Below are 24,794 nucleotides of genomic sequence, written 5' to 3' on the forward strand. Positions count from 1 at the left end.
TGGGTAAACCAATAGTGGGCGTTCTTCTCGAGTGTTGCTGCGAGAATGCGGCATTTTGCAAGCTGTGGTACCTGATCCACCTCCATTATAGTATTGAATTTTTCAAGATAATCTATAGGGTTAGAAGTACCTTTATACTTTAGGGATTCGGATAGACGAAACCCCTTGGGAAGTTGGGCTTGTCGCACTTCTGTAGTGAAGGGCGAGGTACCATGCAACTTGTATATGGGCTTTCGTTGCTGCTCGAGCATTTTCAAAGCTTGCAGAAGCATGCTTTGGTCAATTCCTCTAGTCGCAGGAGTCGGGGCTGCTGCGACTGCGGGAGTCCCAACTACTGCGGCGAGATTTGCTGGGACATTGATCCCAGTGGTCGCGATCGGCGCGGTGGGCGGGTTATTGTAAGTGTTGACACCCTGATCGTCCGCATGGGGATCACGGAATGTCTCCGTATTATGAGGGGCGCGAGAACACGCTCTAAAAACTGCGTTGAGGTGATCACGCAGATCACCTCGATGTACCTGGTAATGTCCTCCCTGTTGCGTCTGTACAGAGTCGGACCTTGTATATCTACTCGGTGTACGACCATGCGATGACGAAGAGGCTGATTCTGCGTCGTTGTCTCTTGATGGTCGACTGCGAGGATTGCGTTGTTCAGGGTCTTCATCAACCTCCGTGCCTTGGTTTGGATACCTTACGGATTGATCCCTTGATGTTGGATGGTTCAGGTCCAAACCTTCAGGGTTGGTTCTTCGTTCCCTGCGTACACGGTTAGTATGACGTCTAGAATTTGTTACCTGAGGGTTGTTCGTGCGAGTAGCAGGAACTCGAGGGGGGCGTCGAGCCCGATTTTGTCCATCTACTTCGGCCTGTAGTGCACGCAGTTGGTCCTGAATCGCAGTATATTGATCAGTGGTGAGCTGGATGATTCCCTCGGATACCACTGCCGGAGTGACGGGGGGAAAATGCATGGTTGCTGGTGGTGTGGATGTGTCCCTGACTTGAGGGTCAGTTGTTTCTGGGAACAGGTTGAGAGGTCTGATATTGCTTCTCCCTACTCCGCCATTAATGACATCCACAGGCGGCATTCCAGCTCCGGATAATGGTACGTTCATCATCCGAATGTTGATGGACCCGTTGTTAGCTCCTCCGTTTGTTTGATTTCCAGCCATGATGGTATTTTTCTTGAAATGAATAAAATCTTAGTTCTCGTTTCCCACAGACGGCGCCAAATGTTGTCGAGTGAATTTCGCAACACCAACTTATATGATATCATTAGTGACAAGAAGCAATTTACGTGAAAAGACAAGTGCAAGTATTCAACCTAGAATGGCGAGTACTCAACTGGGAATGAGAAATAGTTAACCAAAAACTGGAAAATAACAATGAGACAGAGAAATTATAGTGGTTCAGTCAGACTATGGTCTGCTTAGTCCACTATAGCAAGAGATTCGTAGGTGCCATTTCACGGTGGATCACCCCTTTATATACAAAGCAGGTATCCGATCAGTTGTACAAGGATTGCATTCATTGTTAATCCGTTTTTACACATTGAATTACAATAATTAACCTAAGCAATGTTAACATTAATAAATGAATGACAGTTACTAAGTTCATCAACGTATGCGTCTTCCGAATCTGCGAGTTGACTATTCATATTCCGATGTTAAGCTCGCAGGGTTATCATTATGTTTAGGATGTCTGCGTCCTTAGGTAGTTGCTTTTTGTAGACATCGTATGTCGAGCTGATAGAACCTAGACATGCGAGTCTATATTGCATTATAAAGGCTGCAGGGTTCTTAAGACTAACTCGTATTTACAGAGAATCGTTCTCCTGGTTTACACAAGGACAAGGGGAGGATGCTCGCATATATTCGATATATGCGATCTACCCTCTTGTTTCGGATGCGATTAGACTTCGGTCATGCTCGCCACCTCTCGCTGGTTATATCTTAAGCGAGGTTTAAAACTTCGAGGAGTCCCTTAGGGACATCTCAGCTTTCTGTGGAAAATCTGAGTATACGTGTCCTTTAAGTAGGGGTCTGGTCTCAAGTTTCTAGGTGAGAGAAATCTCACTATAACAGTTACAGTATCAGCCTATACTCAGTACACTGGTCATACTCCAGGTGCTAGTCATACTCTAGCCTGTACTGATGTGATACGTCAAATAGTACAGAACCACCAACCCTAGTATCAGCCTATACTCGGTACACTGGTCATACTCTAGCTGCTAGTCATACTCTAGCCTGTACCGATGTGATACAGTGTCAGCCTATACTCGGTACACTGGTCATACTCCAGCTGCTAGTCATACTCTAGCCTGTACCGATGTGACACAGTCGGATGGTTCGAAGCCAACATACATATCTAATGTAATCTAACAGGCTTCCTACATGCACGCTAACACATGTAATATATATGCATACTGTTATACTAATCTTACCTCAAATCCGAATTCAGGTGTGCCGGTCAACCTGACTGGAACGAACTGCGCGGCGGTTTACAGGCTTCTAAACCATAACAATCACAACACTATAAGTGATACGCTAAATCACTTCCCGAAGACTTAAACTAGAAACTAAAAGTTTCCCTATCGATAAAAAGCATGGCAATACCCCGAATAACATAGAAACGAGAAAATTTAGGGTTTCTGAAAATCACCCAACTGGCAGACCGGTTGCACAACCAGAATTCCGGTTTTGGAAATTTCAGAACCCCATCCGGAATTCCGGATGCACAACCGGAATTCCGGTTCCTCGCAGGAAACATTCAAAAATTCATACTTTGCTCAAATCAATTCCAAACCATACCAAAACTTCCAGACCTGTTCTAAATACCCCAAAGAACATTTCTAAAGCATTTACACGGCCCAGAAACACACAGAATCGAAAATCACCATTAAAGCTCCAAGTTTTGAGTTCAAAACTCAAACTTGGTTAAATCTAACTAACATGCATCAAAATCAGTTCAAATCTACTTACACATGCATACAATAACCTCTGTAAACACAGGAATTCGACCTCAACAAACACAGCAACAAAACTCACAATTTCACTTGAAAAACCATAGCTTTTGAACTACAAATTCTCAAACTAGAACAAGGATAACTAGCATGCATTTCAACCTATCCAATCACATTCAATTCAGTATTTTAAACACAAAAACAACAACAACAACTAACAGCAGCAACAACATAAAAACTAGCATGCAAACATCATCTTTTCATCAAAAATTCAAGAAAATAAAAGAAGATAAACTAGACAAGGATTACCTTCACTAAAATCACTCTACACTTGAGAAGAACACTAGAATTTTGCAAAGAATCACATCCCTAGCAGCCCCCCAAGCTTGGTCGAAAAGAGAGAGAGAGAAAGAGCTTGAAATTCTAACTTTTCTAACTTTGAAATTGTTTTTTGAATAATGAGAAAATGAAATGTTATTTTATCACTTTACCTCAGCCAAAAGAAATGCTACAAACACTTATAATTACACCATATAAAGTCCACTAAAGGACAAAATAACAATGGGGTAAAATGACCATTTTGCCCCTTCCCACTAAAATAGAATAAAGAGCACTAAAGGGGTATTTTGGGAAATTCTAAATTTCCGACCAATCCTGACATTCCCAATGTCTAAATAACCTTCCCCTAATACTAACATACTACGTTGTGATTTTACTGAGCCAAACACCGAGTTCCATGTTACCGGGCACCGGAAATGTAAAATTATAAAAATCACTAAATGACATAAAATGCATTTCAGAATTCAATAATAACAGTATAAATAATTATTTAAATATCTATAAATAATTTTCCATAATTAAACATAATTAACTGCTAATTTCCAAATTAAACTAAGCGGTCTTTACAAATAATTACTAAAAAAACATAACTAATAATTAATAAACAATAAAAATTAATAATTACTAAAAAAACATAATTAATAATTAATAAAACAATAAAAATTAAAACAATAATTAATAATTAATACTAAAATAATAATTAATAATTAATAATAATTAAATAATTATTATTTAGTATAAAACAATAATTAATTAGTTATATATGACACTGCTTTGCATGGGAGAGATATCAGTAGTGTAGTGATCGAGCAAATCAAATCTTTTGCAATAATTTAATTAATTAAATGCAATCAATCCAATTAATTAATATATAAATATTTGACTGTAATTAATTCATAATTTTTTTCTTTTGCCATTGATTTCGTAGATTTAATGTAATTTACTTAATTATATATATGGGTTCTTTACCGAACAAATTCTGTATGCATGTATTGTTTTTATTTGATTATAATTGTAATTAAAGACCTTACTAATTGTGTTTCATATTTTATATCATCATTTTTATATTTTACTTTCCACATATATTTTCTCTTTATATATTGCTATGGGAAGAGTTTGAACAATAATTATTAATAAAAAAATAAAAATTGAACAATAATTATTAATTAATAAAAATTAAAACAATAATTAATAATTAATACTAAAACAATAATTAATAATTACTAAAAAAACATAACTAATAATTAATAAAACAATAAAAATTAATAATTACTAAAAAAAACATAACTAATAAAAATTAAAACAATAATTAATAATTAATACTAAAACAATAATTAAAAATTAATAATAATTAAATAATTATTAATTGGTAATAAAACAATAATTAATTAAAAATACTTAATAAATCATTTAAAATAAAATAATACCTAAAACAATAACTAATTAATTAATAATTAATAAAATCAAAAAAAAAAAAAAATACACGGGTCTAATGGCTACCAATCAGACCAATTATGAAGGTCCGATTGGTAGCCATCGGACCCAAACAAAACCCATTTTTGGCACCCATCGGACCCACTTATCCCCATGAGACTCGGACCCTCGGACTTGGACCATCGGACCCAAGACACTCGGACCCCATCGGACGCGTACCATCGAACCCCTACCCATGACCGTCGGACCCATACCATGGACCATCGGACCCTCTTCTTCCCCACATCCGAAACACCCCAATCCCTTCTCCTTTCACAGATCCGAAACACCCCAATCCCAATTCCACAAAAAATTTCTTAAATCACAAATAATTCCAAACAAAATCACAAACCTAATAAATCTTAAACACTTTCCTAAAAAAAAAAAACAAAATAATCAAACCATACCTTCGATTTAGACATGGTTCGGCGTGGATAGGTGGGCTTGTCGTCGATTGGATGGGTCGAAGGCCGCTGCGCCGTGCGCCGTCACCGTGGGTTGAGGCTTCGGGTTTTCGGTGGGTTGAGGCTCACAGGTTGAGAGAGAGGAAGAGAGAGGGGGGCTGGGTCCGAGAGAGGGGGGCTGGGTGGTCCTCGGTGGTCGTTGGAGGTGGTGGAGGTGAGCCGTGAAGGTGAGCTTTTGGGTGAGAGAGAGAGAGAGACAAGCTTTAGATTTGGTTTGGTTCAAATGTGAGGGGTATTATGGGGATAAAGGAAAAGTAGCCATATATGGTCTATGATATAACATTGAGATTTTTTCTATTATAAACTTAAAATGTAATAAATTTACATTTATGACCCTAAAAAAGGAAATAAACAAAAATAGAAACTATAAAGTTGTTAATTACAAAAATGCCGGCCAAGCAAAACGGAACACCATCTTCTTCGTGACCCAGCCGCAGCCTTCTTCGTGACCCAGCGATCCAACCCCAACAACCCAATCTCAACCATCTTTCTTCCAAAACCAGCAAAATCAAAATCTAAAAAAATGTAGAACTCCTAGGAAACAAGCTGAATCCCGAAAATCCAAAATCAAAAACGAAAAGGAAAAAAAAAAAAACCAGTAAACCTCCATTGATGTACAAAAAAACTCAAAAACAACAATCATTGAACAAAGAAATCGCGATCAGAGGAGAAGAACCGAGTAGAAGGAGAGCTGGAAATCAAAGAAACTCACCCATGATTGAATCAGAAGGAGAATTGAAGGTAAACAAATTTTTTAATGAACGTGAAAAAAAATTTTAGTGTAGATGAATAGAAATTTGATATTAATTGATGAAAACCGGATTAAATTGAAATAATAATGAAATATTGATGAATCTGAGAAAAAAACAACAACGGTTTGCATGAAAATAAACATTAAGGCATATAAATAGTTGCTACAGTGTTTTATTCTGAAACTGTTGTTTACAAGTTGTTTTACAGTGGAATAATAGTTGTTTGGGATCTACAAACTGGAAAATATGAATCTACTGTTATTAATTGGTGATCAGTTTTGAAATAGTTGTTTGATAGTTGATTTAACCTATATAAATAGTCGGTCAGATGAAAGTGTTAGATGCATAAGTTATTGTTGGAAAGAGTTGTTTATTGGTTGTTTTGACAGATTAAAATAGTTGTTTGCAACTACAAAAACTGAACCAAGTAAATAATTTACATTATTTCAGGAAACGGAACCATTACAAATATTGGTGCAGAGCAATGGGCATTGGGATGACAACAGAAACTATGTTGATTATGAATCAAGTGGAGAATTAATTTCGACCAAGTGCACTTTTGAGGAACTAATGAGAATAATGATGGAAGAACTCCAATGCAACCATGAATCAACACAACTACAACTGAAATATCAACTGAAGGAAGGAGGCCAACCACTACAAATCAAGGATGACAAAAGTCTGTTGTTCTACATAAAGCTATTAACGAAGGAGGTTGATTTCACAAGGTACCCATTGTGTGTGAACAAAGCCAGTAACACGACACCACCTAACCAAACAATGGTGTGGAACAATATGATCATGGAATCGTATGAGAACAACGCAGTACAGGAAGACTTGCAGCAACCTGGAAACAACACGGCAACAACTTCCAAGCAACAACTATCTGCGCAGACGATGGGATCTGGTGAAGTTGATGCATTTTTCCTAGAAACAGTAACAGTGTCATCAGAATCAACCATACAACAACCAGACAACAACAGAGAAAAAACTACAGCAGTAGATGAAGATTTCGACTTCACCGACTATGCAAAGCTTGTGGCTGCAGAAATGGTACAGCAACTAGAAAACAACCAGGAAGAAGAAGAGGAAGTGGACAACACAGAAATGATGATCATCAATGACAAACGACATGAAACAATAGAGAAGGGGCAAATTTACAAGGACAAAGAAACATTGATAAGTACACTATGCTACTTTGCAATCAAGAAGACATTTCAATACAAAGTAGTGAAATCTTGCACAAAAGAATACAACATAGTGTGTTTGGACACAAACTGCAAATGGAGTTTAAAGGCTACAAAAAATGGAAACACAGAAACATTCATAATAAGGAGCTACGAAGAAGAACACACATGTGCAGTTACAATAAGATTTGGAGATCAACGACAAGCTACATCAAAGTTGATAGTAGACTTTGTAAAACCAAAATTCTTGAACCTGAAAACAAAGTGCAGCCCTGCAGACATAAAGACAGAAATGAAAGACAAATACGAAATAAAGATGAATTACATGAAAGCATGGCGTAGTAAAGAGCGAGCACAAACCCAGCTACATGGAAATGCTAAAGAGTCGTACAATCTCTTGCCAAGATACCTGTACATGCTACAGAAAACAAATCCAGGTAAAAAAAAATTTAAAAATTTTACTTTGAAAATATTTGTGAAAAAACAGTTGTTTTTGAGTTGTTATTTCGTTGAGTACATGTTGTTTGAAAAAATCCTGTTTGATTAAAATTCAGGAACATTAATAGACATAGAGAAAGATGATGATGACAGTTTCAAATATGCATTTGTTGCATTGAATGCTGCTATAAAAGGTTGGCCAAACTGCAAACCAATCATCGTGGTAGACGGTACATTCCTAAAGGCCGCGTATGGAGGCACGTTGCTCACTGCCAACACACAAGATGCAGAATCTAAAATTTTTCCACTAGCATACTGCATAGTTGATTCTGAGAACGATAAATCGTGGGAGTGGTTCTTAAAAAAAATAAGAGAAGCATTCGGGGTTCGAGAATGTCAATGCCTAATATCAGACAGACATGAAAGCATCATCAAAGCAACTAGGAAAGTGTTCCCTGAAATAACACATGGCTACTGCATCTTCCACCTCTTGTCGAACCTCAAAACAAAATTCAAGAAAAATGCAAAGCATTTCAGAGTGCCATTCTATGCAGCTGCAAAAGCTTACACAGAAATGGAGTTTGAATTCCATATGAGGGAGCTAGACAACTTGGATAAGCGCATAAGACCGTACCTGGAGAAAATTGGCCATGAAAAATGGTCAAGGTATCATTCAGAAAACAACAGGTGAAAACTAATAAGGAGGATAAAATTAATGATATGTTCACCTATTTATAGCGTTGTATTTGCGTTGTTTTTGCGTTGCGTTTGAGTTTTTTTCCAAAAGTAGAACTATGACAGAAACTGTCCAAATTGTAGGTACTCTACCATGACATCAAACATAGCTGAGGCACTGAACTCAGCAAATTTAGCAGCAAGGGAAACACCAGTGACAACATTAATGGAGTGCTTGAGGGCACAAATGCAAGAGTGGACATACAATAATAGAAAGGAGGCACAAAAATGCACAACAAGGCTGACACCATCATCTGAGAAAAAACTCATAGGGAACTATGTACAGTCATTGCGACTAACAGTAAGTTCAGATTATCGTTCGCATAAAGTAAAATTAAAACAGTTGTGTTTGCATAGTTTTTTGGTTGTTTTAAAGTTGGTTTAAAACTTGCAGGTGAAACCAGCAAACCAGAACCTGTTTGAGGTGATAGATGAAGACAGAACAAGAATAGTAAACTTGAAGGAGAAGACGTGCACATGCAATAGATTTCAAAAAGATGAAATGCCATGTAACCATGCAGTCGCCGTCATGAAGGACTTGAACATAAACACATACAACTACTGTGCACAATACTACACATCAAAAGCATGGCTGCAAACATATGAAGAAACAGTATACCCAGTTGGAAACGTAAGAGAATGGGAACTTCCAGATTTTTTTGAAGAAATCATAGTGTTGCCTCCAAAGGAGAGAATCAAGTCTGGAAGGCCGAGGAAAAGAAGAATGGCAACAGCTTGGGAAACAAAGAAACAAAACAAGTGTGGCAAGTGTGGACAAAAGGGACATAACAAAAAGACCTGCAGAAGAATTACAGCATAGAAGTGGAAACAACTACACATCAACCAAAAAACAACTATATTAAAACATTTAGAAAACACATACTGCATATTACGATTGGTTGTTACATACATTTTTTTATTGTGATTTTTTATGTGGAGAGATATTGATAATAGGGAATTGGTATTATTATCATTAATATACAAAAGAACATCAAATATTATAGTTAACTAATTAAATGAGTGGAAGAAGGTTGAAATTAATAAGAAGGAAAAATAAACTACATAAAGTGATTACAAATGCAATTTAGTTGTTTATCAGATGGTTGTAATAAGGTTGTTAATAGTATGCTGTCATGAGTAAGAGTAAATATAAAGATTAAAAATCCAAAAATATGAACAAATTAAAAACCAATTCCAATTAAGAAAAAAACATGATAGAAACAACAACTTGTCTATGATTATGAACATAATCTGGTAATAGAAAAAACAAAAGCTACATAAAAAAAAGTAGTATTTCCAACAACAACCAATAGATAACTAAGACAAATTCTTCTTTGGACCCTTCGGAGGAGCCTCATCTTCACTATCAATAAATTCCACTTCTTTCATGCGAGCATACTTATAGAACAACACAGCAAGCCTATCACGGTGTTTCTCAACATCAAATATGGGAGGAATCGGTTTCATATCAATAAAGTATTCGGCGAACGATGCAACGAAACAACCACAGTCACTGCAAAACAACCAAAAAACAACAGCAGAAAAACTTAGAAAAGGAAAATAACATTACAAATTTTAAAAACATTTGAAAATAAAAATAAAAACAACTTACTTCGAGGTTTGTTGAGGCAAACCATCAACCTTAACAACTTCGAAAGGGTCTAAACAAACCGGTTTGTTTTCCTTTTTGAACTCATCAAACAAAGCAAAAAAGTGGGGCAACAACACCGCAAATGGCTGACAAGCTTTGATAGCAGCACTATCTTTCATAGCAGTCGACAAGGAGTTGTACATGTACACACGCCTTTCCTCAATATTCAATCGACCAAGAATCCAATGTGATTCAGTCTCCATATGGATGATAAAGAAAACATGATCGCACAAATGCCAAGGGGAACCACATAACATTTTTCTACCTCTTATATAATCAGCAATGGCATGTGTCAAGTGCTTATCAAAGAAAGATTTTTTTCCTGTGCAATAAATTTTTCATACAAAGCATGAATGGTTTTGAAGAATAAGCAATCGGTGGTTGTGAACTTAACCTTTGGCTCCTTTGCATACTTTCCTTTTTTACGTAGATAGTAAAAAATGATGTCCAGATGCTGAACAATAAAAAATGAGAAATGTTCGAAAATCAGAAAATGAATTATATTTCAACAACTAAAAAACAACCAACAAACAACATGAATAAAACTATAGACTGAAATTTTTGAAAAAAATCAAAAGAAAAAATAAATTAACTTACAGAATTAGTCAAACATTGGCCAGGATATGCAAGCTTGTGGAACCACATCTTGGTTGCAACATCTTCCACGCCAAAACGAAAAGGGGGAACAATCTTATCCTTACCCTTCAAGTAAACCTTCTCCTTATCATGCCTAACATTTAAAAAAAAAATGAAACATAAATAGTAAAGTAAAAAACAAAAAATACAAAAACACAACAAAAATGCTGAAAATAAACACTTACGGATCTTTCTTCGATCGGCGTCCTTCACCAAGCCACAAGTCAAAATCAATCTCGTCTTTATGTTCTACATCTTCACCAATCTTATCATCGAGAGGACACAACCCAGCCACATACTTAACAACTCCATAACCAGAACCATCTTTAGAACTAGAAATGGAAGAGTCATACTCCATAAACGGAGACGTCAGCGCTATGGGTTTCTTAGATTTCCTCTTGTCAACAAGAGGAGTTTCTTCAACGGGAATTGGGTCATCTTCAAGTTCAATGTTAGAATCAACATTGAGACCTGTTGCACCCATCTAATATATTTTTTCCACAAAAATGAAAGAAAATAGACAGTGTTAAACACAAAAAGTATGAAGAAACTAAAAAACAACCAAAAAAAAAAAATATACCTCAAAACAAACAAGACGACGATCCGTAACCTCAACATTTTCAGAAACTGAAATCTGTTTACAAGGATCACCACCAATTCCATCTGAAGACATCTGTTTATATATTGTATTAAAAAGGAATTAGATCATGGTTAAAAAATAACAACCTTTACACAACCAAAAAACAACACAAAAGCAACATTACCATAAGCTCAACTGCTTTTACCCCGGACTGAACAGTAGCCTCAACATCTATTTGAGTAGGGCCGTCATTGAAATCAACGAAATTCTTGATACAGAAAATAAAGGAAAAAGAAAATGGAAAAAAGTGAAGTTATTTTTTGTTATAGACTTCAACAACTAAAAAAAAACTACATAACAAAATAAAAACAACAAGTAAAATAATAAGACCAACAATAAATTCCGAACAACATAATCTACAAACACAGCCATATAAATAACATAATAAATACAAATAAATAGTCTGAAAATAGTTGCAAATTTCTGAAAAATAAAACATAACAAGAGACATAACAATAACATAGAATTACAAGAGCACTACCTAAAACGGACTTACAACAAAATAAACCACACAAAGTAACTAAAACCTAGTTACATTGTCTACTTATCTACCTTCTCCTCACTATCAGTGGCATCATCATCACTGCCATTATCATTTTTTTCTTTTGAGTCAGAATCTTCATCGGCTTGATCATCCTTCTCTTCACCTTCACTACCCTCCCCTTCGTCATCACCCATAACATTCTCTTCTTCATTTTCATCAGTTTCTTCAGATTCATTTAAATCAAAATCTGCTTCATCACCACCTCCATCATCATCATTGGAAGAGTCACTGCCTTTTTCCTATATTGAAATTACAAATTAAATTAGTATAAAACAACTTAAAAAAACCGAAAAACAACTATTGAAAAACTAAAATACCTTGGCATAGGAATCGGCAAAAACAGTAGAAAACTGTGTCTGCATTGAAGCCATCTGAGCACCAAAAGAAACAAACTGTGCAGACACAAACTCTTTCAACTCAACCAAATCAGATGAAATCTTCTGTTGGGAAGTATGCAACGAATCGATCTTGACCTCCAACCCATGAAATTTCTCAGAAAAGGCCTCAAGCTTGACAGAAATGTCACTCTGAGCAACAGTTGGCTCTTCGGGGACAGGAAGACTCTTGTAAGAGTTGAAGTCGGTGTCGAACTTGAAACTGCTCAGTTTCAAAGCTTTGAACTCACCAGCCGTGGGCCTCATATTTGAAAGTTGCAGCTGATCAAAAAACACCAAAATTAAAATTTCAATTATGAAGATTAATAATAATGAAAAACAACACAAAAACAACTACTGAAAAACCAAATTACAACAAACAGATATACCTTATCTTTGGAAACATCAAAGATAGTAGTCTTCAAAACTTTGAAAGTAGGTTGACTATTGCATGTCCACTGAGTGATCCTTGGAATACGAGAGCTTTCCTTTTGGCAGTACTTACCTTTCATGTACTTACAACACTCGTAGAACCAAACTTGAAGAACATGAGGACAACCAATCAAAGTGTAAAAAACACTCGGCCTCTTTCCCGAACTCTTTGCCTTCCTAACCCCCTCAACCCAACTATCAAGCTTACCCTTCAATGAGGAAATAGTCAATTCAAAAGAACTCCGGCCCCAAGCAAATTCATTGTACCTCCCACTATCTACAACATCTAAAATAGACTTGGGTACATTTTTATGCTTAGTGCCACTAAGCAAGAACCACTCCACGAAATACAAAACTGCCAACTTCACAGCATCCTCATCAGAATCACCCCACCTCTTGGTGGTAAAACATTCCCTAACAGATTCCTTAGTGATAGAGGACGAAGTTGGCCAATATCTTTCACAAAGACTATTAACCTCTTGCTTAAAATCTAAGACACTACAGTCACCTTCACAGCCTAACCCAAATAATCAATGCAAATTCCTCAATGCTAAACCTAAGCCTAACACCGCGTATCATTACCCACAACTCAGCATCATTAGGTTGCTGAACCTCTCGGAGCAACAACCCATGAAACACTTGGGGTTGAACTTTAAAATCGGGAAGGTTAAGGAAATGACCAAAACAGGTTTTTGAAAAGATTTCAAGCTGTACATCTGAAAGACAAGATTTAATGTTCTCTATCACCTGGAAAGTAGCAGTGGAAAAGGCTTTAGCAATGAACAGATTCTTCTGGTCATAAATATAATCCCATTCCTGTAGCAATATAAACAAAATAAATCAGGACAAAAACAAAAAAAACTAAAAAAAAAAATAGAAAACAAATAATAAAAATAATATTTTTTTTTAAAAAAAAAGACACCTTAGGGGGATTTTTCTTTGGTAGGTCAAATCCTTCAACCTTCACTGAGGTCCTAGCATGGACCTGCAACAAAAAAGAAAAACAAAAGCAACAAATCTTAGATACAATAACAATGAATATATAAAAATGTAGTAACCAAATTACAGCCAATAAAAAACCTAAAAACAACGTTTATGAAACCCTTACAGTATGATAAATGTAAGAGATAAACAACTTTCAAAAAAATATAAACAACTAAAATATAAACAACACTGTACAAACTCGTTGTTATGAAATTTCGAAAATGGTAGTCGATAATAGTAGTGTAACAAACAACCGAGAAAAAACTGACAATAAACATATACAAAACTAAAGAATAAACTGAAAGATCTTGTTGCAATTGAAATTAGTAAAATGCTTCTCAATACTAATAGTGTGTAAAACAACCGAAAACAAATTCACAATAAACATATAACCAACCAATGGGGAAAAGCAATTCAAAACTGTGACAAAATACGAATTGAACTGGGTTTTTTTTCAACAACCAAACAACAACTGAATAAAAACAACAAAACAACATCAACCACAATACATGACAGAAATACATAAAGAACACCAAAAAAACATAAAAACATCCTAATAAACACCTAAACCAGTGACCTAAAAAGCTCATGTAAAAATTAACACAATAAAAGGAAACCAAGCAAATTTAAATTACCTTTGATTCAACTTTGGGCTTTTGGTCCTCACCATGCACTTCATCCTCAAAATCAGAATCTGAGGAAACCTAGAACAAAAAATGGGGAAAACTTTAAATCATCAAATGTAACACCAGAAATAAAACAACCAGAAAAAAACTAAAGAAAAATTTAAAAACAACAAAGAGAAACTTACATCGCGTGCAGACTTGGAAATTTTTGCTCTCTTAGTCTTAGGAGCATCTACTTTAACAGGAAGGGCTCTTTTCTTAGAGGCCAATGTCTCTGGAACATCAGCCACTAAATTTTTAGCAATTTTTTTTAACCCCATTTTAGGTTCGACTTTGGAAGTAACAGTTGGAGCCTTCTTCGATTTTTTAGAAACTTTCTTCGCCGGAGATGGTGATTTCGAACCACTTCTAGTGGTTGCCATTTATATAGAGAAAAAATAGAGGAGGATGACAATGTAGGTTGAGGAAAACGTGGGTGAGGGCTTGGAGAAGGTGATCGTGGGAAGAAAAAATTGGTTAGGGCTTGATAATGGTGATCGTGGGAAGCTCGGTTTGAAGAGTGGAAGAATCAGGTAAATGAAAAATTCAAAAAAAAAAAAAACAAGAAAGGATTTATGAGGTGGCGTGCGTGTACGTGTGTAAGGAAGAAGGGAAAAGGTAAAATTGTAATTATTAAACTTTTTGAAAAGTAAAATTGAAAAATGTAAAAGTTAAAAAAGTTTAAAAAACCGTGTAAGGATAAAAATGTAAAAAAGGTGTCAATTTTGACATGAGGTGTAAAAATCTCTATAACATTTAGGTTTAGAGAAATAATATTAGGGTTTGTTATGTATAGAATTTCAAATTTCCCATTTCAATTTGGGTGGTAAAAATTTAATTTATTCTAAATTAGAACGTTGCTATTATAATATAGAATATTGCTAATAAGTAGTACTTGGGTCTAGTACATTTTTTTGTTGTTATATTAGCATTAGTATCAGGTCTTATATAATTTTAAAAAATATTACTAATAATTCATGAAGCTGTCACTTATAAAATGTGCTGGACACGTGCCCAACAGTACTCCCATAATTTGTTGAAGAAGAAAAAAAAAAATGATAGTTATTAAAAAAAAATTGATTGATATGAAAATTGTGAAGAGAAAGAGAGTAAAAGGCAGTTACACTTGACAAACATAGTTATAGAGAAACCTGGAATGGGATGGAAGCTCTTCTGTAGTTGAACTTCCTTCCATGGCGGGGATCCTTGTCTGCCACTGCGATGGGCATGGACCTACCCTTCTCCTTCCAAACTCACCACGAAAGACAAACACTCTTCTGTGCAACTACAGTGCACAAAACTTAACATTCGTTCGAGGACAAAAGCTCTTGAAAGATCTCTCCACTTGGGGAATTGGCGGCCCTTGTAATTACTTTACCCAAGTTTTCCATCCCACCCAACTCCTTTCTGCTATCAGGTTCGCTTACTTACTCTCCTCTCAATTTCCCCAACTGAATTCATCATTGTCGTTAACATTACTGAAGAACTTGGATTTGGAAATTTCATTTGTAGATATTGCCATGACCATCGGTTAAGGTTCATGATAATTGGCAAAGGCTCAAATTGTCTGTTTGATGATTTGGGATTTGATGGGTGTGTTATTCTGAATCGGATGGAGTGGATGGAGATGAAGGAGGTTGGAGTATACAAAGTTGGAAGTGGTTACAGATTCAATCGTTTGGGGATGCAATGCTCCAATGAAGGATTTACAGGCCTTGAGTTTGCTGCTGGCATTCCTGGGACTGTGGGTGGAGCCGCTTACATGAATGCTGGAGCAAATGGCCAGGTACTTTCTTTTCTTTTCTTTCTTTCTATCCCTTACCATTACAATTTTGAGCTGAGTTTTCCTAAGATTTGGATTGTGGACATTGACACATTATTCTCTGGTTGAATTCCAACAGTCTTAGAAAAGGTTAGCATTTAGCACTATGCTTTTTGTGATTGTCTAAATTACTTATTTTGAACTACTACATCACACTTGATAAATTTTAATTTCGAATAATTTTTTTAAATGTAACATTTTGGTTATATTAGACTGTGACATATATACGTTGGTAATGTTACATTTTGTGAGTCAAAACAAGTTCCAAGTATTTTCATTCATCTGCATTACACCTCAGTTTCTTCTTTCCCCTTTGATCCATTTCAATAATGACACGCCTTGTTGTACTAGCGGGGTGCATCTACACATGTAGCATTCATTGGTTTACTTTAGTGGTTTTTAATATGTTTGTTTGGCATTTTGGGCAACTATACTACTTCTACTGTGCACTCATAGCAAAGGTATGGCCTAATTTTGCTTCTTGAGTTGGTTTGTGTTTCACTCTGGCAAGTCTGCAACAAGAGGTTGTCGCTTAGAACTTACCTTGTAGAATTGGTTTTGGTTAATAGTATTGGGTGACAAAGGATGTTGTTGGAGCTTACTGTTACTGCTAAAATGGCTACGAGTTATCCAAAAAAAAAAAATGTTACATTTTGGTTACATTTTAATATATATTCTTGCAAAGGGTTTATTTGATATGATATGGATGTATAGTATTTTTGTTTACTTAATTGGACAGTAATTGGTTGTTTTCTAGGAGACAGCTAATGTTGTTGAGAGCATCGATGTTGTAACTATTGATGGGAAGTTGCAAAGATTTGAAAGAGCTGATCTCATGTTTGGCTACCGTTCATCTCCCTTTCAAAGGATGCCAAACTTGGCAGCCATTGTTGCTGTCACATTTCGGCTGCAGAGCTCAACAATATCGAGGACAAAGCTTCAACAATACTTAGAGAGGTACGCACTCACAAAGACTGAAAAAAAAAAAAAAAAGCTCAAAAATATGCATTCATACAATAGACTATACTATCCGAATGGTTTCCCACGTTGACGGTCTTAAAAGCCAGCACACTCCTTTAATGAGGGTAGCACTTGAACCTCAAGAACTATCTTGAAACATGTTCCTAATATTATTCCATTTTGAGAGAATTGAAAAGCACTATCAGATTTGGGATAAAAAATAATAAAAATTATATGATAAAAATATAAGGATTTTACTTAGTGTGTGAAGGGGGAAAAGTGAGAAATGGTTCAAAGTTTCGGAAATAATATTTGTGTTTTACATATTGACTAGTTTCAACTAGCTTAAGATTGTCACTGGTTTTTATGAACAGAAGAAGAGCATCTCAACCAATCGGAGAAAGAAGTGCCGGATCAGTCTTTAGGAATCCATCAGATTTGGGTATTGGAGCTGGAGAGTTGATTGAAAAAGCTGGACTTAAAGGTTTTAGAGTGGGAGGGGCAATGATATCAAAACTTCATGCAAATTTTTTCATTAATGCTAATGGCTCAACATCTCAAGATATGCTTGACCTCATTGCTGTTGCTAAGGACAAGGTTTATCAGAAATTTGGTGTAGAGCTCAAGGAAGAAGTTTTATATGTTAATCCCAGTAAAGCTGCTTCATAATAATAAACTGGTTGTGTAGAAAAAAAAAAGGAAAATAGTACAATAATTAAGTTGTAATTTGTTCAACTGAAAACATCATTCAATCAAATAGCTTTCAATGTCTTTTCTTCAACATCCTTTGATGTTTTTGAATCTTCTGTTAATTTGTTCCTTCTACCTTGGAAAATTCATTAATGCATGCCGTGATGGCCGGATTTTCCAACACTATTTCTGGTAAGAGCTTTGGTTATGAAATGGGTGAGAATTCCAATGGGACAAAAGAGCAGGCAAAGAGAAACCGAGTGCCTGGTCTCTATATCGTTTTCCTGTCCGTCGTGAAACACTTGCCTGAGAACAAATCGAATGCCAATAGAGTGTTGGAGCTTTGAGTGATAAACAAACATAACTACAAACCAGTAATAATACCGTAAAAAGTTAATATAACACAAAGAAGGCTACCTTGCAGCAAAGAGATCAACAGCCAACAAATGAATCCAAGCAGAAGCCAGAGTCATCTCACTGGAGAACATCTTTGCTATACCTGGCAGCTGCACATATTAGACAGGAAGAGGAGAAATTGTTGGATAACAAATATTTAAAAAATTTCTTTTTGGTCAGAAAACAGTTCAACCTGTTAATTGTTCTACTAATTACACACCTCTGGCAGCAAGTATTTGCTTGTGAAAATCATGCCTATCGTTTCAGGCGTCCAAGATAGGTATAGTAGATATGCATATAGAAGACCAAGCATCACGTACGGTATGCTGCTTTGCATAGATTTTTTTGTCTGTCATTTACTTGATATAAAGCGTGTTAGTTTAAGTTACACAGTGTGAATAATTTCTTAATTAAGCACACGGTACAATCTATTTTAAAACTATAAATGAAGTTTTAGGAATGATAAGGACTCAATTCTCTACAATTGAAAAGTTAAAAATTCTGAAATTTAGTGGGAGAATGATTTCAGTATAAAAAAGAAAAAGAAAGCAAATTTTGAACTGAAAGTAAAATAGCTTCATATGTAGTATCACATGATGAATGATTCAGTGTAAGAAAACTTACCAATTCAGATTTAGGAGCTACAACCATGAGAGTATAAAAGGGGAGAACTGCTACTGTTCCCAAGCCAAAAACACTATGAGCAATTTGAGAATTTGCCAACCCTACACAAATAAAAAACAATCATTTTCATTTGAGCCTAAGACCTTTAATGAAGTTTGGGACAGTTTCAAAATAGATATATAGGAGAAAAAAATCACAAATCAATGGCCAATAATTAATATTGATGAGCAACGATAAGGAGATTTCTAACAGAATATGCCATCTATTCATATGCAGAAGATGTAAGAAGGTATTTTGCATATTACAAGGAGGGAAACCACTGAATAGCTAACAAGAAACTATTATCATTTTAGTCATACCCCTGAAGGGAAGATTTAGTAAAAAAAAGGAGTGAGAATTTATATGATTCTTTTGTCTGCAAGTGGAGCTGTTCACTCTATTATGGAACATTAAACTTAATGAACTTTCTTTTACCTGTAGCAATTGAATTATAAAAAAAAAGAAACTAACAGTCTAAACCAAAGAAAGCATTTTATAAGATTGAAAAGCTTGAAATGGAAAGAAGGATCACATGAGGCATTAATTCCAGAGACTTTCTGATATAGAACAAATCTCTCAGGTTTAGGTCTAACAATAACTCTTGATCCTCCTTTGAAACTCCAATCCCCATGTAAGTGAGCCCTCTTTGTGACAACTTGTTGGCCAAAGAGTTTAGTGCTATTACTTCGGAGTGAAAGAGCAAACCTTTGATCCACTCTATCATTATGCCAGGGTTTTATACGCTTTTCCAAGATGTCAATCTAAAAGAAATGAAGCACTGAATATGAGAAAGTTTCCTGATCTCAGAAAGATACACCAACTTTCTTATGTTAATATACTACATAAAGAGGAATAAATATCATGTGATTGTTATGTAACGTTTTCAGGTTCCCTTCCTTCCTGGTGTCTCATATTTATTTTAATAAGAAGTTACCTTAGATTATCAATATAGATTAGATGCAACAAATGACACTATATATCTAGAATGAGGGAATTTGAAGTTAGGTGGACTGGTGAAGTCAAACATTTACTTTGTTCTAGGACATTCAGGTAAGGCCATACGCATTACAGAGTCTAAAGTGTTAAAAGCGAAATTCACAATGACTTTAATTATAGAATGAAAAGAAATTAAGTAAAAAGGTCCATTTCTGGAAAAGCTTGATCTTTATGGTATTGCTGGGAGACCTGATTATGATTTAGAAATTGGAATTCAGTGAGAACACATCCAAGTTTCTTTTTGGCTGAGTGAAGAAGAGCTCACATAAACTCAAGAATACAACTAGAAATTAAGTATATCAGTCCCTTACTAGTAATCCAAATCCATATTACCATTTATATGGCCTGTGTAATCCTTGATAATTGCTTAAATTTATTTAATAGCTAACTGTGTTTCCTTAAATATAGTATTAATTGTTTGACTCCAACAAGGTTTCCGTTTGTTTTCTCCTCTCTTTCCGAATGAAAGAAAGGGAGATCCAATAAATATGATTAAACAAAAACAATGCAGGCGTACTCGAATTTACATAAAGCCAACCAATCTCAGATCTCTCACAGAAGTCTGATCTCAAACAGAAACACTAATACTAATAATTGCATATAAAAAGAGCTCTCAAATGAGAATTATGGGACATCAGAATATTTATTTCATGCAATGGGAAAAACCCATTTGACCAATCAAAACGAGTGTTAAAATGAAACTGAATAAACGGTTATGGAGGTCCCATATTCATAAACCAAAATGACCATTAACCGATAACCGAGTAGTCAAAAAGAAATTGAAGAAAGAAGATACCTTGGAAGAGATTGAAGAGTGGCCAATGCAGAAAGAGGTCATATTCAGAGCAAGAGTAAGAAACCAACTATTAAGCAGAGGAATATGGTATCTGTATCCTTCATTTACAAGTCGCTAATATAGTATGATAGAGAAGAACATAGCAAAAGAGTTTGCCACTCGGAAGTTAGCACTGCAGACATTGACACACACAGCTTAAAGAAAGATAAAGAGAGAAGCAAAAGGTAGAGCAATGAAGGGTAATACCGCACTCAACTCAAAGAGAGAGAGAGAGAGCTTTACAAGTTTGCCTAAATCAAGCGAATAACGACACAAACCATCTTCTCCTTCCACTTGGATGGATTGTTTCTTTTTATGTTTTAAAACATCTGTTCAATTCAAGACTCAAGTGAAGCGAACCCACCAATTTTGATGGATGCCAACCTCAGCCCCCCCCTTTTTTTTTAATAATAATGAATCATTAATAATTTTACAATCTCAATTTTCGACAATAGTAATTCTTTTTTTTAAAATATTAAGAATTCTTAGAATTTTTACATTTATAAAAATTTAGTTCTTTTGTTATGTTCTATCACATTATTCAGTTTAAATACGGATGTGTTTTTGTAATTTAGCATCATTACTCTTAAATTTGACCATTATCAAATCGTACCCTCTCAAAATAAAAATGAGAAAAATTCAACATTTTTTTTAATAAATCTTAAAAAATTAATATAGATCTAAAAAAAATTATTTTGAATGATTATAAAAATTAAAAACAATATTAAAATTTTGAAATTAACTAAGCAATTTTAAAAATTATTTATCTTTTACTAAAAAATTCAGTTAGATATTAAAAAAATATGTATTAAAAATTCAATTTTTTGTAAAAATTAAATTTTGCAGACAAACTTGAATCTATTTTATTCTTCTAAAAAATGTAGATTTGTTTAAGTAAATATAACTTTTTTTTTTTAATTTAAATTCTAACTCTTTTTTGAAATAATTTTATATTATTATTGAATTTTTAATTATTTTTCTTTATTTGTTAAGATATGAGTTTATAAATGTAAATAAGCTTGATTTTTTCTTCAAAAAAATTTAGTTTGTTTAAATTATTTATTGCATTTTCAATAATTTTGATTTAATTTTTAAAGATACATGTTTATACATAAAATAAAGTTTGAAAATATTTTTCTATGAATAATTTAAATTAATATTTTTTAATTGATTTTTCTTATTATAATCAACATAAAGAAGAGCCCTAACAGATTTGAATCGCCTCCTCCCTCTCTCTTGTTTTATCGGCTGTCCATCATCTCTCTCGTTCAAGAATTCATGCACACATAGTCTAAATTGGAGAGTTTTTCGGCAAGCTTGAGGCAATGGTATAGACAATAAACTTGAGGACAAGATATTATCATAGGAGAAGACTATTGTATTGATCTTCTTAATTGATGCCAAAGTTTTCTCATTCCCACATCAACGTCTTTTTCTGTGAGGGGTTCAAGAGTAGTTGTCTGAGAGTGGTTCGGTTCGGATCAAGTCCTCAGTTTCAGATTTTTGTTTTCATTTATTAATTTACTATTATTAGTTTAATTTCAATTAATGGTTTTATGGGATTAGAATTATAAGGAGTTCATTCCTTAATTAATTTTAATGTTGTGATCGTGTTTATGTGTTGAAACTAATTAAATTTTTCCATTAGTCTTGTCTTTTGACATGGTTCTTTAGTCTTGTCTTTTGACATGGTTTTTAGTTTTTTCCTTTTTGTTTTTTCAGGTTCGAGTCTTTTCTTTTGGCATGGGTTATGTAGCTCAGAATCATCATGGTGCTATGGTAGAAACATTCAAGAAGGGGAAGATTAGATATGTTCAACCCGAAATTGCTGAGATAATAGGCATTAAAGAAGTATTGAGTTGGATTGCAACTCATTCGTGGGATAGAGTCATGTTGGAAACAAATAGCTTGGTGTGTGTCCAAGCGATTCAGAGCGATATTTTATGCCTTCACAATTTGTGTTTTGTAAAACGATCTACAAATAAGTTGGCTCATTGCTTGGCAAGAGACTCTTGTTTCTCTACAGGTCGTGTGCTTCAGTTGGAGGACTGTTCCTCTGAAGTGCGTTCTATTGTTTTGAACGAATTTATTAATTAATAGATCTTATGATTTTTATTCAAAAAAAAATTATTTTTTAATTGATTTAATATTTTTATCATACTTTTTTAATAATTTTTATTAATTTTTCCGAATTAATAGAATATTATAATTTTTAAAATTAATTTTTTTAATAAAAAGAGGCAAAATTTTGTATTGGTCAAAGTTTAGGGGGTAAAAATGCTAATTTTTAACAGTAAAAAAACGAAACCTAACAGAAGGAGAATAATTATATAATCGTTATATTTTAAGGAGAATTTTTAATAAGTTGTATATTTTAGGGGATGAAGGCAGATAGAGTCTAAAACTCAGGAGACAAAAATGCTAATTATTTTAATAATAATAGTGAGTTTTTTTTCTTCTAATATAGTATTCATTCTTAATACATTTAAGAGAAATGCTAAAAAACACCAGTGGTGCCTAGCACCTTCTTATGTGTCAATATCGCTATTGGTCCAACTAAGTATCGGGTCCCATATAATTTGATCGTAACATTTCTGATATTTCTATTTATTGTAAACTTTTATATCTTTTGTATTCAAAATACTAATTTATTCAATGAAGTTGATATTTCATCTAAAAAAATTATTTCTTTATGCTAGTATGTGAAACAAACATACGTTTTAATACAAAATAAAAATATTTGTGTGACTTGTTTAGCTTTTAATATTTATTTAATGTAAATTGTATGAGTAATTTACCACTTATATTTTATATATTCCGATAAGAATATAATTTGATTTTTAAACTGTTATCACATAAAATTGAAAGATAAATTAAATTATATTATTGCCATAGAAAGTTGATGCAATGAAAATCAATTTCCCTTTAATTTTAATTTGTTGGTATTCATTATTATTGCCTATTTGTTAATTTTAATTTAATTTTATTAGTTTTACAAATTCTTTTTTCGATTGTCATATAAAATAAAAAATTTAATTGTTTGACACTTAAATATAATTCTCGTAGAAACAATCTTACTTACTTGAATATCATTTATAAAACAACACTTATATTTGTGTATGTTATTTTCGCAACACATATAAATGATCTAACAGAAGAATCCCAAACTCAAACTCAACAGATCATCTTAAAAAAGCTAATCAACTCTACAGGAGTATGCTTCGCGAAAGCAATAGAGGATTGTTAATCAACTAAACGTTACTGCAAGCAACCGCTCTCAATCAAACAGTAGTATTATTTGTAACTGCCACCACAATGGACCCAACAGGAATCTGTGAAGTGTTCGAAGACTCAATCCAAATCGCCCCAGACGACATAACATTCACCCTCAACCCAGGTGAGGTAGACGAACCTCAAGAGGAAAACAAAGTGCTACTTGAGAAAATAATAAGCAGATATAAGGTGGGAAAGGCGGCGATACAGGGTTCTTTGAAACTCTCATGGAATGTAATCAGAGGATGGAAGTGGAAGGAGATTGAAGATGGATTATTACAGTTCACTTTCGCTCATAGGAATGATGCCATGAACGTCCTAGCTAGACGCCCCTGGTTCGTATGTGGGGCTTTGCTAGTTATTATGCCATGGCCGGCCTGGTTAACCCCGCAAGAAGTCCGGTTCGACAAAACACCCATATGGTCAATGTGGAGAGTATTCCCCCTTTCTACTGCAACTTGTCCAACCTAAAAGAAATGGTTGCAAAAGCTTCCCCTGTTTTCGAACTACCTCAATGCATAGAGGTGTTGGAAATTATTTTACCAGGATCTAGATTTACTAACAAGTATGTTGGATTAACAACCTAATATGAATTCTAAAACAATGAAAATAAACACATATAAAGTTAGAAAACCTTACAGTGGGTGCAGCGGAATAATATGACTCCTTCCGTTCAGATCTCTCCCTTGATTCCTTTCTGTAGCAGAGCATCACCAAGATCTGAACCTGGATCTTCTTTTCTCCTTCTTTGATGCAGAAATTCCATAGTCTTCCATACTATGATTGAGATACCACTTGATGTGTGTGGGCACTACTCATCTCACTCAAGGGAATTCGAAAAACAGAGAAGAAAGAAAGAAAGAGAGTGGCGGTTTCATAGTGTTTG

At 34.5% G+C, this 24,794-nt stretch overlaps 6 protein-coding genes across 8 annotated transcripts; 2 read left to right on the top strand and 4 right to left on the bottom strand.

Annotated features, from left to right (window-relative positions):
* Nucleotides 1–8,169: 8,169 nt before the first annotated feature.
* Nucleotides 8,170–9,345, top strand: LOC133030958 (uncharacterized). The gene is made up of 3 exons (XM_061104073.1): nt 8,170–8,299; nt 8,432–8,648; nt 8,742–9,345. Exons 1-3 carry the CDS (start codon nt 8,187–8,189, stop codon nt 9,165–9,167), a joined length of 756 nt encoding a protein of 251 aa, XP_060960056.1. The 5' UTR covers nt 8,170–8,186; the 3' UTR covers nt 9,168–9,345.
* Nucleotides 9,346–9,520: 175 nt separating this feature from the next.
* LOC133030959 (uncharacterized) lies at nt 9,521–10,282 on the bottom strand. Its single transcript, XM_061104074.1, has 2 exons — nt 9,960–10,282; nt 9,521–9,860 (listed from the first exon to the last, which is right to left on the bottom strand). Exons 1-2 carry the CDS (start codon nt 10,253–10,255, stop codon nt 9,665–9,667), a joined length of 492 nt encoding a protein of 163 aa, XP_060960057.1. The 5' UTR covers nt 10,256–10,282; the 3' UTR covers nt 9,521–9,664.
* Nucleotides 10,260–13,134, bottom strand: LOC115723655 (uncharacterized). The gene is made up of 9 exons (XM_030653138.2): nt 12,582–13,134; nt 12,136–12,474; nt 11,827–12,057; nt 11,399–11,482; nt 11,215–11,307; nt 10,820–11,118; nt 10,596–10,728; nt 10,327–10,452; nt 10,260–10,265 (listed from the first exon to the last, which is right to left on the bottom strand). Exons 1-9 carry the CDS (start codon nt 12,702–12,704, stop codon nt 10,260–10,262), a joined length of 1,434 nt encoding a protein of 477 aa, XP_030508998.2. The 5' UTR covers nt 12,705–13,134.
* Nucleotides 13,135–15,020, bottom strand: LOC115721716 (uncharacterized). Its single transcript, XM_061104951.1, has 4 exons — nt 14,420–15,020; nt 14,244–14,312; nt 13,547–13,609; nt 13,135–13,440 (listed from the first exon to the last, which is right to left on the bottom strand). Exons 1-4 carry the CDS (start codon nt 14,654–14,656, stop codon nt 13,135–13,137), a joined length of 675 nt encoding a protein of 224 aa, XP_060960934.1. The 5' UTR covers nt 14,657–15,020.
* Nucleotides 15,021–15,303: 283 nt separating this feature from the next.
* LOC115722546 (uncharacterized) lies at nt 15,304–17,836 on the top strand. Its single transcript, XM_030651785.2, has 4 exons — nt 15,304–15,690; nt 15,786–16,059; nt 16,853–17,052; nt 17,430–17,836. Exons 1-4 carry the CDS (start codon nt 15,467–15,469, stop codon nt 17,722–17,724), a joined length of 993 nt encoding a protein of 330 aa, XP_030507645.2. The 5' UTR covers nt 15,304–15,466; the 3' UTR covers nt 17,725–17,836.
* LOC115722547 (protein ABA DEFICIENT 4, chloroplastic) lies at nt 17,690–21,004 on the bottom strand. Of its 3 annotated transcripts, none has more exons than XM_030651787.2 (7): nt 20,879–21,004; nt 20,597–20,768; nt 19,337–19,565; nt 18,766–18,866; nt 18,362–18,490; nt 18,163–18,251; nt 17,690–18,051 (listed from the first exon to the last, which is right to left on the bottom strand). In XM_030651787.2, exons 2-7 carry the CDS (start codon nt 20,636–20,638, stop codon nt 17,895–17,897), a joined length of 747 nt encoding a protein of 248 aa, XP_030507647.1. In that variant the 5' UTR covers nt 20,639–20,768; nt 20,879–21,004; the 3' UTR covers nt 17,690–17,894. The 3 variants fall into 3 exon arrangements, with proteins under 3 accessions (XP_030507647.1, XP_030507646.1, XP_060960064.1); XM_030651786.2 differs by having other exon boundaries at nt 20,853–20,970; XM_061104081.1 differs by having other exon boundaries at nt 20,843–20,925.
* Nucleotides 21,005–24,794: the final 3,790 nt, after the last annotated feature.

This window comes from Cannabis sativa, chromosome 9 (genome assembly GCF_029168945.1).
Source record: "Cannabis sativa cultivar Pink pepper isolate KNU-18-1 chromosome 9, ASM2916894v1, whole genome shotgun sequence".
NCBI lineage: Eukaryota > Viridiplantae > Streptophyta > Magnoliopsida > Rosales > Cannabaceae > Cannabis > Cannabis sativa.

Coding starts and splice junctions, on each gene's coding strand:
- LOC133030958 (XM_061104073.1), top strand. CDS start 8,187: ATGGAGTTTGAATTCCATATGAGGGAGCTAGACAACTTGGATAAGCGC. Junction 8,300..8,431: donor TATCATTCAGAAAACAACAG/GTGAAAACTAAT, acceptor TCCAAATTGTAG/GTACTCTACCATGACATCAA. Junction 8,649..8,741: donor TACAGTCATTGCGACTAACA/GTAAGTTCAGAT, acceptor TAAAACTTGCAG/GTGAAACCAGCAAACCAGAA.
- LOC133030959 (XM_061104074.1), bottom strand. CDS start 10,255: ATGTTATGTGGTTCCCCTTGGCATTTGTGCGATCATGTTTTCTTTATC. Junction 9,861..9,959: donor TTGCCTCAACAAACCTCGAA/GTAAGTTGTTTT, acceptor GTTGTTTTGCAG/TGACTGTGGTTGTTTCGTTG.
- LOC115723655 (XM_030653138.2), bottom strand. CDS start 12,704: ATGAAAGGTAAGTACTGCCAAAAGGAAAGCTCTCGTATTCCAAGGATC. Junction 12,475..12,581: donor TTGATGTTTCCAAAGATAAG/GTATATCTGTTT, acceptor TTTTTTGATCAG/CTGCAACTTTCAAATATGAG. Junction 11,308..11,398: donor TAAAAGCAGTTGAGCTTATG/GTAATGTTGCTT, acceptor ATATATAAACAG/ATGTCTTCAGATGGAATTGG.
- LOC115721716 (XM_061104951.1), bottom strand. CDS start 14,656: ATGGCAACCACTAGAAGTGGTTCGAAATCACCATCTCCGGCGAAGAAA. Junction 13,610..14,243: donor AGCCCAAAGTTGAATCAAAG/GTAATTTAAATT, acceptor TTTTTGTTGCAG/GTCCATGCTAGGACCTCAGT. Junction 13,441..13,546: donor CAAAGAAAAATCCCCCTAAG/GTGTCTTTTTTT, acceptor ATATTGCTACAG/GAATGGGATTATATTTATGA.
- LOC115722546 (XM_030651785.2), top strand. CDS start 15,467: ATGGCGGGGATCCTTGTCTGCCACTGCGATGGGCATGGACCTACCCTT. Junction 16,060..16,852: donor ATGCTGGAGCAAATGGCCAG/GTACTTTCTTTT, acceptor GTTGTTTTCTAG/GAGACAGCTAATGTTGTTGA. Junction 17,053..17,429: donor CTTCAACAATACTTAGAGAG/GTACGCACTCAC, acceptor TTTTATGAACAG/AAGAAGAGCATCTCAACCAA.
- LOC115722547 (XM_030651787.2), bottom strand. CDS start 20,638: ATGACCTCTTTCTGCATTGGCCACTCTTCAATCTCTTCCAAG. Junction 18,491..18,765: donor TAGCTCCTAAATCTGAATTG/GTAAGTTTTCTT, acceptor AGTAAATGACAG/ACAAAAAAATCTATGCAAAG. Junction 18,252..18,361: donor GCAAATACTTGCTGCCAGAG/GTGTGTAATTAG, acceptor TAATATGTGCAG/CTGCCAGGTATAGCAAAGAT.